The sequence below is a fragment of the Phalacrocorax aristotelis genome, chromosome 2, assembly GCF_949628215.1.
Source record: "Phalacrocorax aristotelis chromosome 2, bGulAri2.1, whole genome shotgun sequence".
In the NCBI taxonomy this organism is placed as follows: domain Eukaryota; kingdom Metazoa; phylum Chordata; class Aves; order Suliformes; family Phalacrocoracidae; genus Phalacrocorax; species Phalacrocorax aristotelis.
Window position 1 is genome coordinate 22,676,737 of NC_134277.1, and position 16,145 is coordinate 22,692,881.

The window sequence follows — 16,145 nt, forward strand, 5'->3', positions numbered from 1 at the left end:
ATGAGCAATCAAGTGAAATAAAAACAGGAATGGATTCTTCCAGCTTATTTGACATCCACTTTATTTTATAGTTTATTTATGTTTCTTTTCAGCCATATGCCTTGTTCATGTTTCTGTGTTTCCTCCTGTTAGCCTCTCTCTTAAGGTAAATGATTCTCCAAACCATATAACATCGCTGCAAGCTAATTAAATAACACTGAAGTATTATTATGCAAGATACAGATCCTTTATCAATATAGTCTCATATTCATAACTGATAGAAAACATTCAAAGTCACAGAATACGACAGTGTGTTTGCAAAGATTTACTTGTTTTGCAAAATCCAAGTTGAAGCTGTGAATGAAGGACAAGTATTTGCATTTCACTTACTATGGCAAGGAAGGTACTTGTGTAAAGAGTGTAAAACAGGGGCAATAATGGGGGGAGAATTCATGTTAATCCCTCTTTATTCTAAACACCATTTCACTTAAGTAACTGTGTGCACTCTTCAGTCACTGTGGTGAGATACATTCTCAAAGTGTAGGCTTTGGGACTGAGTGCTATGCAAAGAGAGTGCTTGCTCTATGGCTGCACTTGACTCATTATGTGATGCTGCCACAAATCTGTACAAAGAGAAAACACTAGGCAATTAATCCATAATGTTTAAATTTAAATTCACAGTAGTTCTGCTATTTGTCATGCTTGTTTAATTAGCCATTTTATACAGCACTGAGTTTTAGCCCTGGGAGTATTTCTTGAAGAGCATAGAGCAATAGCTCTTAATCCATACCAAAGTATTAATTGCTAATTTTTTCATAGTGTTTGTTTGTTAGGTGCATGTAACTTTTACTAAGATTTCCTTTGTTCCAGCTATGTTCCAGCTTTGTTCCAGTTATGTTAACATAAACATATAGTCCGGCTGTGTTATCCCATTAGGCGGCACTATGCTCTTTTTCTTCTTTGTCATTTGTAGAATCATTTTCATTGTCCTTTGCGGTTAGGACACAGCTGTATTCCAGCAGTGTGCTGTGCCACCTTGCCTCTCTTTCAGTCTCACTTTGAATTTTGATCTTGAATAAGAAATAAATCATGAAGCCCATCCCTAATGAAATGAGGAGGACCAGAGTAAGTAGTATCCACATATTCATGTGACCATATGCTTTTTCCTTTGTGGCACCTGCAAATCAATACAAACAAATAGAAGTGGGTGTACTGTAGCCATAAATAAATATGAAGAATACTGAAAACTATTGGTCTAATTTCTCCCTTAATTACCAGGTTGTTAATCAGCAACCCACATTTATGAAGGAAAGGGAGTATAACCTCAACATCTCCTGGTCATCTTCTACTGTTTTTTTTGGGCAAGAATAGGAGGGTGGGCAAAGAAGCTATGACAGTTTAGGTGTAGATATGATTGTATTGGTTTTTTAGGATACGGTTTACTTGTTTTTAGGATAGGATCTATCATAATGTCTCTGTGTCAGTCCCCCTCATAGATCTTACCATGCAGAAGAAGGAACAAAGAGGGGAGGATCAGTTTACCAAAGCATTTAGTTATCCTGGGATGTCCTAAAGTGTTTCATAGGTACTGCTAAATTATGCTGGGAATGAATTGAATGGCAACTAGGTGAATTAAGTTCATATAAATAAAAACATAAAAGACAAATAATAAATACCAATTCATAAAAAAACCCAAGTATTTATTTTCATGTCTCTTTGAAACTATTGGGAAGGAAAAACAAATCCTACCTTCCACGTTTGCAGATGCTTTAAGAATAGCTGTCAAAGATAGAGACAAAAGTTTAGTCAAAATCTAAAAAGGTCATATTTTCTTCCTAACAGATTCATTTTAGCAAAAGGTCTGGTAGCCTGTGCATCAAGGTTACCTCATCACTTCTCCTGGCAACACATTTGCTAAATTAACAGATATGAAAAGGTGTGAGTGATTTTTAACCTAATATTCACTGTTATAAAACTGCAGTGTTTTTCCCCCTCTTTGCTTCTTCTTTAATAACCAAAGAATCTCCAAGCACTGTTTTAGCTGGACTCTCTTCTCCCCTGATTAATAAACCTTGCCCTCTTCACTGGGTCTGCGTGCCTGCAGAGACTGGGAAAAACTTGATCAAATGCTGAGGATATTTGACAGTTTTCCTGTATTGCACACAATTCCTTTGAGACCCAGCAGGTTTTAATTTACCATAATTCATATGCATCTATAATTACATTTACAAGCTCTAGCTTTCTTGTGCAGTTTTTCCCGGCTGTGCAAAGAGGGCGCCATCTGCAAGGTTTTTCTTGGGTGCAAGCTGGGTGATGGCCGGTGCAAGAGCAGATCTTCCCCATGGGCAGCAGGAACCACAGGGAGAGTCGGAATGCGCATTCCAGCGTAGGAAGCGCCAGGAGCCGGGCTGCTGCAGCAGAAGCACAGCAACGCATTAAGCCCCGGCGTGTTTGAGAGCATGAAGGAAAAGCAACTGTTAAATTGCCCCTTGGAAGGATGCAGAGCTCACTGTAATGTAGTATTTGCTTGTGCTGAAATCCCATTCGACTGGAGAACCTGGTGTCGGGGAATATTCTCTGTATTTTGGCATTGCACATGGGGGCCGCTCACAGACGAACCCAACAAATAAAGTATGTGTTGACATTGAGTTTATGCTTTCTGATATACCTGGTAAGAAAGAATTAGCTTTCTGTACTGTCAGTTCTCTGACTACCCAAAGAAATTTAGGGGTTGCCCTAAAAGGAGAATTTTCCTTTTTGGATAATGCTCTGTCACTGCTGTGGATGTGTACGGCTGCTTTCCCCACCAGCTGCAGCTTTGCTCTGGGAGGGGAAAGGACAGAACTTCAGAAACATCCCAAACCTCAGGGTTGCGAAACAGGGCAGGAAATCATACTTTTTTGCAGAATTAACAGTTAAACTCCAAAATACCACATGGCTGCTTGGCTCATGATATTCTGGTATTTCTGCTTCCTGACCAAAGCAGATGGTGCTACACAGAAACACAATATTGAAAAAAAAAAAAAAGAAAAAAGCTAAACAAAACACTTCTACTGTTTTCAAAGGTCACTATACGTGCTCTGGATTGTGCTTCCGTTCTGTTATTATTTCACTGGAATTGCTTCATCCGTCTCCTACTGGAACAGCATGTATCATAGTACAGCAAGAGGAAGAAAAGCACATTATTGATGCAACCCTTGTTCCATAGAAAGTGAATATATATGTTAGCAGGAAAATATGAGTGTATGTTGGACAGGAGAAAAACTACAAAGGAATTTAAAAATTTTCCAGAAAATATTGACCATCTTTAGTTATTCATTGAATATTCATCACAGAATGCAAGAAAATCTGAAGTTATGAAGCAATAAAACATGAACAGGGCAGACAAAGAAAAGGATAACTCTATATTCATATCATTTTTTTCTGAATACTGAAACAGGTTATAAGGAAGACTGTAAATGCAAAGTTTTATGTCAGTCTTTTATAAAGACCATATTGTGCTACTACTACTGAAATAAAACCATAAACATCAAAAGCAAATATTAAAGAAGTCACTTACTCTTTGGTTTCTTACAAATAAAACCCTTTTGGGAAGAGCACGGAAGAATACTCCAGTAGCCGGAGAAAGCAGACAACTCCACACAATAATCAAGCCTGTCCTCCAGGGGCTGTCCTTCATCCCAGTTGACAAAGTCTAAGGCACTGCTGTCTTGCCAAAGCAGCTGCCCTAATGTTGCAAATGTTAGTAGCAATACTAACAGTTCCACATTAAAGATCTTCACTAATATCAGTGGATATTAATATTAATATTAATATTATTACTTTACTCAGCCTAATAAAGCAATACAACTTTCTCCAAAAATTCCATCTGTTTTTATTTTCTAATGCATTTTGTTTCTTTTGGTTCTCTTCTTAAAAACAATATATTTGCTTTTCCAAGTTATGATTTGCAGATTTGCCAATGACAACTTAGTTTTGATTTACATATCCCCATATTTTTGTCTAGGGTACTAAAGTTTCAAACTGAAAAAAATTAAAGCTAGGCTTTTTTTAAATTTCCAAATTATTATTTCAGCAGTAATCACTGAAAATCAAGAAACTTTTACTGTAATGCTTAAACATGCTTAGTTAAAATTAGAACTTTTTTTTTGCATAAACTCTGAAACAAAAAATTTGAAGTATCAATGAGTTAAAATGAACCTAAAAAGATCCTTGCTGACTGATTGTGGATTGTCACTAGCGTTGTTTTCTTCCAGGTGCATGTTTTCCACTGCACTCTTTTTCTGGTAACCAGTAGCCTAATTTTTTCAATACAGAGACACAGAGGTCGATGCTGTGGGCTCCCGTCAGACACCTGCAACTCCCACACAGGTGCTCCCCAGCCATGAGACGATGAGAGCCAGCCGGGACATGTTCCCCATGGAGGCACAGAGCAAACAGGGTGGGAAAGGCTTTTTCAGAGACCGGGAATAGGAGCCATCCTCAGGGAGGGCTGAGGTCAGAGGGATGGATACATGTTATTGGCTGTGGTCCTCTCTAAAGGGCCTCGGTGGCACTGCAGCCATAAGCAGTTGTGCAAAATTATCCTTGATTACAGCAGTTCCTGGATCATTCAAATTTAGAAATGAGTCCCCATGATTGCCTCAGGTATGGCCAGCTGAATGTATGTGTTAAATCTCACTTTCTTCTGTGTTGTGCCTCTCAAGAGATATTCCTATCACCTCTCCACATCTTTCTACTGAACCAGATATAGACAAGATATTTGAATTGAGACAGTCCCACATGGTGGCATCCCTTGGTGGACCCATGCAATATCCAAGACCCATAATTGAAGTCAAGAAAATGTCTTTTCTACAGCCTTTCATGGCTATTGGCTAAAACCATCAACTTCCAAGAATTTTTAGTTTATATGTTATCAACCTATCTTTTTGGTTTTAACTAGCTTCTATTGTACTTCAATTAGTTCCTTAAAAACAACAATGTATCTTATTCATATTTTGTCCATTTAATGAAGTCTGTTTATGATTATTATAGAAGTTAAAATAGTTACCATTTACATTTCTGTATATTCCTATCCAAAAACCACTTGTCTTGCTTGTGTATAAGTCTGCATGCTCTACTAAAAAGTTAGATTCTGCCAGATCTTCTACAGAAGTCAACATACCACCTATAAAAAGAACAACAGAAGATGATTGGAGGTATCCCCTGCCAGAGAAGTCAGTGCTAGTTACAGCTAGTTACAGAGGTCAAGGTTAATAAAACCTCTCCTACTGGTAGGGAGTAAGCACGGATTTAGATAGTGACCAGAAAATAGCATTCAGCTGTAGGGCAATGGCACAGACTCTGTTATAATCAGAAAGGAAAGCCGTGAAATCACAGTGAAGATGATGATTTTTAAACACCAGGCAAAGTGCACATTATTTTCAAATTATTAGATAATATTTTTCATAGGTTTTACACATGATTATTTATTTGCTTTTCATGATTTGTCAGGATATTATGTAGCATGTAATACTGTGCAGCAAACAAATTTGCAATTCAAACTGAAGTATTAATTTTTCTGGAAATGGTGTTGGAAGAAGAGGGCTAAGAGGATATAAAAAGATATGAAACAAAACGTCCCACTTTTGGGCAGTATAGTGCTTCCCTTTCTCTCTCATGGCCTCCTGAAGCATGGATGAGGTAGCTGATGATTCAGCAGAATAGGTGGAAGAGGGACGAGTACCTCATGGTCTTGGCCAGGACCAGATGCCTCCAAGATGGGGGAGGGAAACATTTGCCCTCCCCTGGGTCTGCGGGCTGCCAGGTAGCCCCGCTGGTAGAGCAAGGACTTTCAGGCAATGCATGCAACCCCCTTCGGATCACACACCCCATGTTAAGAATAAGTGACTGTTGTTACGACATTTACTTCTGCTCTTGTGTACGGAGCGATACAGAAAAGAAGCGATAAGGGATGCAGAAAGAAGTTAACCCATTTTAAAATCTTATTAAGAGGAGGAATTCTGTGAATGAAGAACTATAACAAGAAACAAGCACAGCTGGGAAAAAAAAAAGAAACCAAGAAAAAATGATCACCTTAATTTCAACATAACTGAAAAGCAAGCAGCATCAATGGTGAAAAACAAATGAGACTGATTATTTTTTTAATGTGTGTAGATTTTGCAGCATTAGTTTTCAAGACCTTTTTTAAAGTTGGTGTTTTTTTTTTTTAATGTAAAGATTGAAATCCTGTCTTTGGGCAAAAATAATAACTACCTGATTGAACGCACTGAGTCACAGACTGAGCCCAGCTCATTTCATTGGCATTGAAGTTATAGCAGTGGCTTCGGAAAGGAATCCAAGATATGTGATCAGATTCAGGACATTTTCCAATATCCTGTGGGGGATCAGAAGGAAGTACATCTAGAAGAAATGAAATATTATGGATGCTTTCATTCAGTAGGGATTGCAGTTCTTCAGATATAAAATCAAGTTTTTAAAAAAAACAAACAACCTTTCTTAAAGGTACTTAAAATATTCTTCAGCACACCGTGCTAGAATTATCAGTGACTATGTCAAGAGTGACAATGAGGAGCAGAACTGCTCAGTCACAGCTGAATGAGTCAATGTGAGCCTGCGCTCTTCCATGTTACCAACTAAATCAAATTTGGACTGTCTCAAGGATATTTGAGTGTTCAGGCATTTTTGGTTCTAGTTAATTTTGTAACAACTAAACTTGTATAAATAAAAGATACAGTAAAAAGCATAAGAAGAAAAGCCAGAAAACTCCCAAACCCTCAATTTGATTATAAATGAAATATCATCTAAATCATAGTTTACTGTGGAAATTTCCCATTTAATATTTTCCTCAAGATAATAATCCCTACATAAAATTTCTGAACAGCTTTAACTCTGACAATGTATAGAATAATCGGAAGGTCATTGAATATTTATGTAGTAGCCCCTCATTTTCCTACAGTCAATGACATTATGGAATGAAACAGTAACACTGTTAGTGAGCACAGGCATTTTTAAAACCCGAGCTGCAAATGAATAGATATGAAGTTCAGAACGTGGTCTGGAAAAGAAATTAAAGAAAAACTACACAAAAACAGATCAAAGGAAATTCAGAATTTCCATTAACTCTGTGTCACTGGAGGTAACAGCAGCTGCTCTAAGACAAATGAGAAAGCAAAAAGGTTCAGTCCCATCCTAAGGTTTGCCTGTAGCTTTTAATTTCTAGTATTCCTCAGTGACACCCATAGAATCGCTATGAAGTATGAACTTTTCTTTGGGCCAATAATGGAATCTTTTTTTCCCCAGATGCAACTCTTCCTCCTTTCCCCAGGTTTTAGAACCTAATAACAGTGAGACCGTAACAAGTGTATGAAGACTGCTTATGTTGAAGGAACAAAATCTATTTTATATTCAGTGGACTTTTTTGATTACAATGCTTCCCACAAAATTCTTGTCATTAGAGTTTCACATTCTAGACTTGAAGTGAAATTTTTTACTACTTTCACAATGTCTATGTTCTGTCTGCCTGCAACATAGGAAAACTCCTACGGCGGTTGTCACCCCAGTCCAGTAAAACGGCAGTATCTTGGCCCACAGTAGATGGGCTTTGACTTCCGCAAAATAAAACACTGCTCATACAAAATAAAGGTATTGACATTACACACTCAGGCATATTATTCCTCAATATATACTTAGAAATTTGTATTTCAGTCAAAACAGATTGAGCAAAGTTGCTGTCATAAAACCAGAAGTCATTACCATAACGTACCCTCGTATTTTTTGCAGACAGGAAAATGTTTTTCAGTACACGGTGCTGTTTTCCAGGACCCATGGAGCTCTAGATAGACACAGGCTATTTTCTGTTTTGGTTCTCCATAGTGCCACTTAGAAAAATTTATTTTCCTTTTATCGGTCCATCTGTAATAGCCATAACTCTAAAATTGAAACAGACAATTGACATAATTTTTCTACGCTCTCACCTGCTGTTTCAGGTAAGAGGATTTACACAAATGCACATTTTCACAGTGATATATAAAGCTCAGTTTGTATATCTGTGCTAGTGCTGTTAAAATATTAATTGAATCAGGACTCAGCAACGTAAAAGTAAGACACAGCAGTATGCGGCCCATGCTGAAAGAGCCCATGAAGGTGTTTTGAAGGCTAAATGATGCTTCCTGGGTACTGCTGGTGCCGAGTCCCTTGTCGGGCAACTTTGTGAGGTGGAATCATGGTCCCAGAGAGTCAGATCACCCTGAAGAGCACCGTGACCACAGGAACATGAAACCTGTGGAAGGCTCAGAGTTAGTAAAGAGAGGCCCAAACTGTCAGAGGTTCCCATCCTTCTCTCTTGCCTAAGATGGAGTTTAATGATTTAAGATAGATGAAGTTAAATGAAGTGAGTGCTGTTCACCCATCCTAGGTTCCTAAATCTGTCCATGCTACAATTGTCCCTACTGATAGTAATCCAATCGTAGCGTTTAACCATACCACCTATCAGTTAATCTTACCACATTGCTGTTGAGCCCAATCCATAAGGGCTCTTCATATTGCACTGCCTGCAGCAGGAGGAATATATTACTGTAATAATCAAAAATGCTGGCAAGCTCTGAAGATTTCTCCTTGCAGGCTTTTCTTGCTTCTTCCCAATTCATTTTAGAGGGAATGATTAAATAGCTGCTGTTAGCATAATGGATGAAATCAGAATCTGGAGCAGTTGTGGAATGAAACAGTTCAGGCTCTGTAGGAAAGAGGTACAAATTCAGGCAGAAGGAGAGAAAACAGTGAAAATTACTGGCTACCTGAATAACAATATTACTTCTGAGTAATAGATTAATGTAGTGTGGCAGCACAAGCAGCAAGTAAAAGCATTTCTTATTTAAAACACAGGAGACATATTTTAATAGTAATTTGGAATTATTTGTAACTGTAGTGTAAATAGTGTATTCAGGCATTAGGGAGAGGCAGAGAATGAGCTGTGCATATCTGTGGACATATACTGCACAAGATGAAAGGATGTGAATACTGGTCACACAGTGATCCTCCCCCAGAGCTCTCTAAATTCCCTTCCCGCAGTGCAGGTGAATTCCTGCCAAGCACAAGCACAGTGCAGGACCTCCACACCACTTAAGGCTCAAAATAGGGGTCAATATCATTCTAAGCAAAGTTTGGGGCTCTGCTGCTGCTTCTTTCCCATGTAGGATGAAGAGAAAAAGGAAACTGTAGCTGTACTTTAAATGATTTTGTGGAAGTCAAAGACAAAGAACTAGAGATAGTGATGGGGACAGAAGAAAAGGACAAAAACTTCATGCTCAGTCAGTGTCAAAAATGCCCTGGCAATTGTTTTTGCTAGTGTTGCCCTTGTGCAGCTTTCTGCACTTGCACAGGACAGAGCTGTGAAGCATCTGGCCCAGCTGTGGCTTCTTCCTGTATTTTTACTTGCTGCTCAGCAGTTCCCTGTTTCTATTCCTGTGGACTCTGCAGTGTAGCTGTGCTCCGGATGTGTCTCCCACCCTGAGGATAAACAAAGAAAACTAGAACATTTGCCCTTCTGATTATTGCTGATCTTGTGGTATAAAAGCATTGCTAGAGACCAATGAGAAAAATATACAGTTTAACTCACTGTAGTTAAGCCCCCTGTGGGGTATGTGGGAAGGTTTTTCAGTGAGGGAGAGTTAGGTCTGGGGGTGAGGGTGGGAAAGATGCTTTTAGTGTATTGTCTAGCTAGCTGAGATAGCCATGGTGGAGGTCGCTGATGGATTTGTCTTTATGCTTTGTATTTGCATTTGCAAAATAACTTGATTAAGATACCTAGATCTATGCTAGCTGGGTAAAGCACAGATGGCTAAACTTTCCTGTCAATAGAGAAAAATGGTATTTTGAAAGCATAGCATTTCCAGCTTATGTTGGGCATTTGCCTCAGGATGAAGCAGGTCAATCCTACCTTCAAAGTGTCTACTTGCCATGTTCAGGCAGCTGATTTAAGTGTAGATGTCTGCAGGGTAGGTGAAGTCAGCCTCTGTGAGCGTTGGTGGGTATGCTGGTAGGGGAGAGGCCGTAAAGCCAAAACATTTTTATAATCCTTATGCCAGAGTGGGTTTTCTGTCTGGGATTCCTGAGCTGGGAAAATAGCCCTACTTCCCTCACCCTGTCTGCTACAGGCACAGCCGGGCAGTTACAACTGAGGACTCGTACGGTTGGATTGTTCAGTAAATGTCTTCCAACAAAGGAGGTAAAAAGTAATACTTACTGCTGTCCATCTGGCAAATATAGCTTTTGTTACTCTGGCAGTCAGTGTTTTCCCAGTACCCTGCTTCATCTACAGATCTTCTTGTCATTGCAATACAGTCAGTCTAGGGAAAAATTAAAGAAGAAAATTATAGCTGATAAAGTGCAACATGTCTGGCAAAATAATAGAAAGAGGTTTGAGGAGACAAAGTTAAAGGCTTTTTTTTTCTAATTTTTTGGCTCTTACTTTCATTTATTGTTTCTTGGAAATTAAATGCATTACATTAGATATCTTAAGCAAATGTACTTTCCTTGGCAAATCACTGCAAGAACTTTTGTCAGTTTATTACAATTTCTTGGAGTGCACCAAAGCTGTTTTTACTGTGTTGTCTATGATAATCTATACAGAATTTGTTGAACTTTCATTTGGATTCATGCTGTACCAGGAGAAAAATAAAACAAAGTAAAATCCCAGCTAGTAATACTGAATATTTTCAGTAAAATCTAATAATTCTAATAATTTTAATGAATTCTAGCAGTAATTATAATGCAGCACTCCTTTTCTGCAGTTCTATACTTTTGCAAATGAATGATAATAAGTGTAGACTCTAAACAGGCCTGTTAATCTAGGTACAGCTTTAAAAACTTGATCTCTGAAATATTCATTTGCCTTCTCCTTAAAGAACCTAGCTGAGATAGAAGTCAGGCTGGTTACTCAAACCTCAAGTATGTTATCTAAGTTATGCATTTGCTGATTTTTTTCTGTTTACCTGTATTGTAATATACTGCCAGTCAACTTTTGTGTATTTATCTCTAAATGGGAATTGTCTTGCCCACTTTGAATAGTCAAATAAGCTTCCATCTGTCCAAAGATATATACCCTCACTGTTAATGTCATTCAGTCCGATCCATGTTTCATTGGCAATATCCTTTAGATGGAAGGTGAGGAACGCTATTAAAAAATATAAAAAAATAAAAAAGCTGAGGAATTTTCTTTCTTCAACTTCAGCATAAACCAAAGTCCAAAGAAAACAACCAACCAACTTTTTAAAATATTGGAAATATCAAGTTCAGTGTTATTAGACTATGAGTTAATAGTAAAAGAGAAAAATTACAATGAACTGAAGCAGTTCGATTTCATTAAAAAAAAGGAAAAGTTTTTTAGATAAAAATTACATAGACTTCTTGGAAATATAGCAGTTAGGGCTAGAAGGGACTTCAAAAGGAATAACCAGTTTTCCCCAAGGTAGCATCAACTGCACATATGTAATTTCTGATGGGTGTTTGTTTACTGTCTTACTTGAATATCAGTGGGCATTTCATTACTATGAACTATTACTATTTATCCCATCTTCCAAGGCAATGGGGAATAGATTATTCAGTTCCCTCCAAATGACATTTTTGCCAAGAGATGGGAAGTGTCATAATATCTCAGTCCAGTCTTCTCTCTGGATCAAGCAGCTCCAGGTCTTCCTTCATAGGTTGTCTTAGATCTGGAGACTAGTTTGGCCTTGCCATTAGATGGCAAAATATGCTGGCTTCATACTTAGGGCCAGAAGGTTCAGATGCCATACCTTGCACTTGCTCATTGTGTATAGACGCCAAATTTCCCCCTAATACTATACAAGCACTTCTTGCAGAGTGCCACGTCAGTCTCTCTTCTTCACTGGATCCAAATATTTTATAACACTGTGGGGAGAGTAAAGCATTAGACACAATTGCAGGTGTCAAAGAGTTTTAAAACCATTGCTTTTGATTAATTCAGTTCTGGCCCCTGCACGTAAAAAGCAGCATATGGGGGATCTGCTGAATTGCGAATACTTTCAGCCAGCAAGAAGGAGACCCAGCTAATCACAGCGATGCATATGCAGCACTTACAAACCTCTGGGATGGCCAAGGTTAGTGCTGGGCAAGAGCGGGCAACCTGCAAAAGCTTTTGATGAATTAAGAAGATATCCGTGGTGCCCAAGTAGATGTTTCAGGTCACATTACTCAAAAGTCGCATTTTGAGGGACTGAAACTATTTCCTGATTGGGAACATAATTGAGGGCAGGCATTTCTCAGGTCAGGTTCTTTCAGTTATATACCACAGACGTAATGCTAAAGCCTGAGCTTGTGTGAGCATTCAGCATGAGTGGAACAGCATCTGGAAGAAGTACTCTTTTGTATGGTGTATTAATATCCCATGGGGATTTTTCCTGACTACTAGTGTAATAATTGGTTTTGTGTTTATGTATGTTCTGAGGGACAAAAGACATGTTTTTTGACTGGCATGTGCTGCTTCTCCTCTTTTATGCTCTTTGAATGCATAAAAAATTTTCCTATTGATTACACTGTGAGATTGATTTGTGGTTTTCATTATTTGGTTGTATTTTTAAGTTCATATGGCCAAGGGTACTTTTGCTTAATTTAGCAAAAAACAATGCTTGCTTGTTTTCTATATTTGATTTGACATTTATTGCTGTTTTTATTAGTCAACTTAAGATGAGTTGTTGTGATAGCCGATTACATATGAAAAGTGTGACCTTTCATTTTTTCATCTCAGTGTTACTCAGAAAAAGGGGCTACACTGACAGATAAGGAAAATGGAACAGAATGCCTGTGCAGTAAGTATGTCTAAACTAAACAGTAACTATAGCTAACTATTTACAGAAATTATAACTTAGAACATTCAAATTCACCTTTTTTTGAGGTTTAGATATGGTCTTGACAATGTGAAAAGTGAGTACACTGCTAATTAGAATACCACTTAATAAACTGGTGTATAAAGTGAGAGGATTTATATAGTGAGATAAAAGGGATAGTTGTTTTCTCTACCTACAGCAAATCTGCTAAATACGGCTGAGATTTGTTACTGCACCTTATTGTTAAACAAAAGCCAAGTTTCAGGACATCCTCCCAGAAGTGGAAGTACAGTAGGAGCAAATCCTGAGTAAGTTGAATTGTGCCTTTCACAGATGAAGGCATTTTTCACAGCACAGCTTATATCTTTCCAAAAGCCTGTGAAGAAATGGAACACAGAGTATTCTGTTGTATATATCTGAAACTCTTGTACCACCATTACAGCAGCCACCCCCAGACAGTATTCCTAGAGCACAAACGGAACCTTCCAGAGGCAGGTGAAACAGATGCCATGTACACATTTTCCCAAATACACCCCTCCTTCCTCTGTGGTATGTTTGTTTCCTAATAGTGATGACGTGGTTTTAAAATGCAGCATATTTGTTATGATAAACTGTCAGTATTGTTCAACTACCTATTTGTGGGGTAGCCTCAAATTTAAATAGGTAGCAAACACTTTGGATTTTGATGCTAAATTTTCAACTAAATATTTCTTTTTGCTATTTTACTCACCAAAATCTTTTGACATAATCACACAGTTTTCATCATTATTCGCAAAATTGGGTTCGTTTGGAGCCCAGGCGACATAGTTCACTGGGGTCTCATCCAGCCAGCTGAAAGAAAAAAGGGGACAGTGGCTGCCAGACAGACGTCTCCATCAGTCATTTAGTTACCAGGCCTGTTTAGGTAAAGGGCTAAGCAAGGTATTAGCGCTGACCAGAGTGTAAAGGCTCTACATATACTGGAGAGGACATATCCACAGCATTCCTGCTGCTTCTCATCTGTTAGTACTATCACATTCAAGTCCCATCAGTGTCCCATTTTGCCAGAGGTTGGATAAACAATGTCATACTTGAAAGGAAGGCTTCTTATGTTCTAGACAGGGCAGAAACCCCAAGATCTCACCAGTGCACGGATTTCCCTTTCATCCTGGAAAGGTGTCCTCCTGGAAGCCTCTACAAACAGATTTCTAAAACAGGTTCCCTACCAGCAACTTCAGAAAGCTGTTGAGATAGGTGTGGGTAAGGGTGAATTGTTGCTTACGCTTTTTGATTCCAGCTCACATAACTTGAACCACTGGGATTAGTGTGATTAAACCGTTACATCCACATTTTATCAAAACCTCCTGGGTTTTCTCTGTAGCCATCAGAGACCTGGTCAGAGGTAACTCATCCTAAGGCTGATGTCTAAAGTGGATCAGGTGAATAACATCCTAAAATTAGTTGCTTCTCCCCACTACCTATGAAGGGTTGCTTGAGTGTTTAACTCAGTTCTCTTAGTGTAAGACATTAAGTGAAATGAATCTTAGCCATGGATTTCTATTGGTTTTGCTCTCCCAGATTTGGAAGGAAACCAGATTGCTCTGCTTAGATAGAGAAGGACTTAAGACTTCTGATCTGAGACTTCTTAAAACTATCCAGAGGTCAGTTACACAAGTTATTAGCTTGTAAAATGAAAGCACACACAGATGCTCCCACAGAGCGAGATGAAATTACCATCATTTGTTGTCCATGAGCAGTTTTCCGTTACTCACCTAAATTTCTGATCAAAGCTGACAACTAAGCCAATGAAGTATGATTCCACTCTGAGTTTTGTGTAAATCTAAAACAAAAGTGATTAACAGTTAGGCACTAAACAGTTCCTCAACATCAAGCAAAAACTTGGAAGCCCATTAATCAAGCCTGTGATTTCTTTTCCTATTTATGTTCTTTTTGGTTTTTTTCCCCCCAGGAATTGAGCCTCAGGCAAGAACATTGTAGGTTCAGACCCGGGTTTCAAGCAGGCAACAGGGGTATGGGGAACATCCTGTCCCCATGTGGTGTCCAGAGGAACCCACTGGACAAGAAAGCAATAATCACTGTACTGAACACTACATATCTTAGAAGAGATGAACAACCTGGGCCTGTACTATCCTTTGCTGCACCTTTAACATTTGCATTCCTTTTTCCTCTACCTACTAAAAGCAACAGTAATTTCTTTACAGGTCCTGAACAAATATATTGTTATATAAATATGTAATGTAGGACAATAGCCCCAGACTCTAGCCTAGTTAAATAGATAGGCCATTCCCTTATTTTATCAGCTGCTCTCATTGAGAATTCAGTTATAATTAATAGGCTCAGTGCTTACATATTTCCACAGAAATTGTCTTTTGCTTTCATTCTCAATGACAACAAGGTCTGCGAAGTTCTTCTGACAAATTCTCCGTGCTCCTTCCATATGGACATGTTCTTTGCTGAAATAGTACTGCTTATCTTCATATATAATCCATCCATCATTGGTGGTTTGATATTCTGAAAGACAAAGAATCATATATATTGTATTCATATCTGGTCTGTAGGAAGTCTGAAAACTATACAGTAAGCTTTTCTTTGAAAAAGGAAAAAATCCTACCAAATTTGCAGTTCGGTTCAGGCTTTAGCAGTGTACCTGCAAGATAAAAGATCATAATGAGCAACATTCCAAATACAAAATATTCAGAGAGATTTGCTTTATGTAGTTGCAAATGCTTTGCATAATAGAGAAAAAGGAACCCTGAACTATGAATTATCTAATGCATTTTGAAGATTTTAGAGCACATACCACTGGATTAAATTAAAAAATATGTATCATTTAGAAATATTTATCTAGTTAAAAATATGTATCTTTAAAGCATATATCTGTATCGCCAAAAGCACTGTATGAAACAATCCAGGATGTGCAGTAAACACTATGTAGATGAAATTTACATCAGTTTGAAAATTTATATAGTATTTTTACTTGCCATGCTATTATTATTTTTTTTGTTTTAATATTCAAGGGACTAGAGCCAAACAACATAATCCAGCCAATATATTAAGTTCTCAAGTTTACCTACATAGTAGTAAACTATTCACAAGCTTAATGCTGAGAATTTGTCAATACCACACATCATTTCCAGTGTCTCAATGCATTCTTCATGTCCTGATGGCTTGGCTTTTACTGGGAAAGTCTGTTTTTAAGAGTCCTGGAGAGTTAGTAGATACCAAACCCAAGCTGCTGGTTACAGGATGGACCAGGAAGAAGCAATTAACCTGTTGCTATTCCCAGAGCCAGCTACAGTCCCTCAAAGGTAGCTCTGCTTT

At 38.2% G+C, this 16,145-nt stretch overlaps 1 protein-coding gene across 1 annotated transcript in view; it reads right to left on the bottom strand.

Annotated features, from left to right (window-relative positions):
- Positions 1-39: 39 nt before the first annotated feature.
- Positions 40-16,145, bottom strand: part of LOC142052501 (macrophage mannose receptor 1-like) — a 34,269-nt gene continuing 18,163 nt past the window's right edge. Inside the window, exons 15-29 of the mRNA XM_075082694.1 lie at positions 15,436-15,471; positions 15,172-15,335; positions 14,576-14,643; positions 13,555-13,655; positions 13,061-13,200; positions 11,775-11,889; positions 10,971-11,152; positions 10,223-10,325; positions 8,484-8,713; positions 7,745-7,910; positions 6,235-6,381; positions 5,030-5,146; positions 3,539-3,706; positions 1,729-1,758; positions 40-1,156 (exon numbers count right to left, since the gene is read on the bottom strand). Coding sequence (XP_074938795.1) covers positions 912-1,156; positions 1,729-1,758; positions 3,539-3,706; positions 5,030-5,146; positions 6,235-6,381; positions 7,745-7,910; positions 8,484-8,713; positions 10,223-10,325; positions 10,971-11,152; positions 11,775-11,889; positions 13,061-13,200; positions 13,555-13,655; positions 14,576-14,643; positions 15,172-15,335; positions 15,436-15,471 — 2,012 coding nt within the window. The 3' untranslated portion in view covers positions 40-911. The remainder of the gene's footprint in view (positions 1,157-1,728; positions 1,759-3,538; positions 3,707-5,029; positions 5,147-6,234; positions 6,382-7,744; positions 7,911-8,483; positions 8,714-10,222; positions 10,326-10,970; positions 11,153-11,774; positions 11,890-13,060; positions 13,201-13,554; positions 13,656-14,575; positions 14,644-15,171; positions 15,336-15,435; positions 15,472-16,145) is intronic.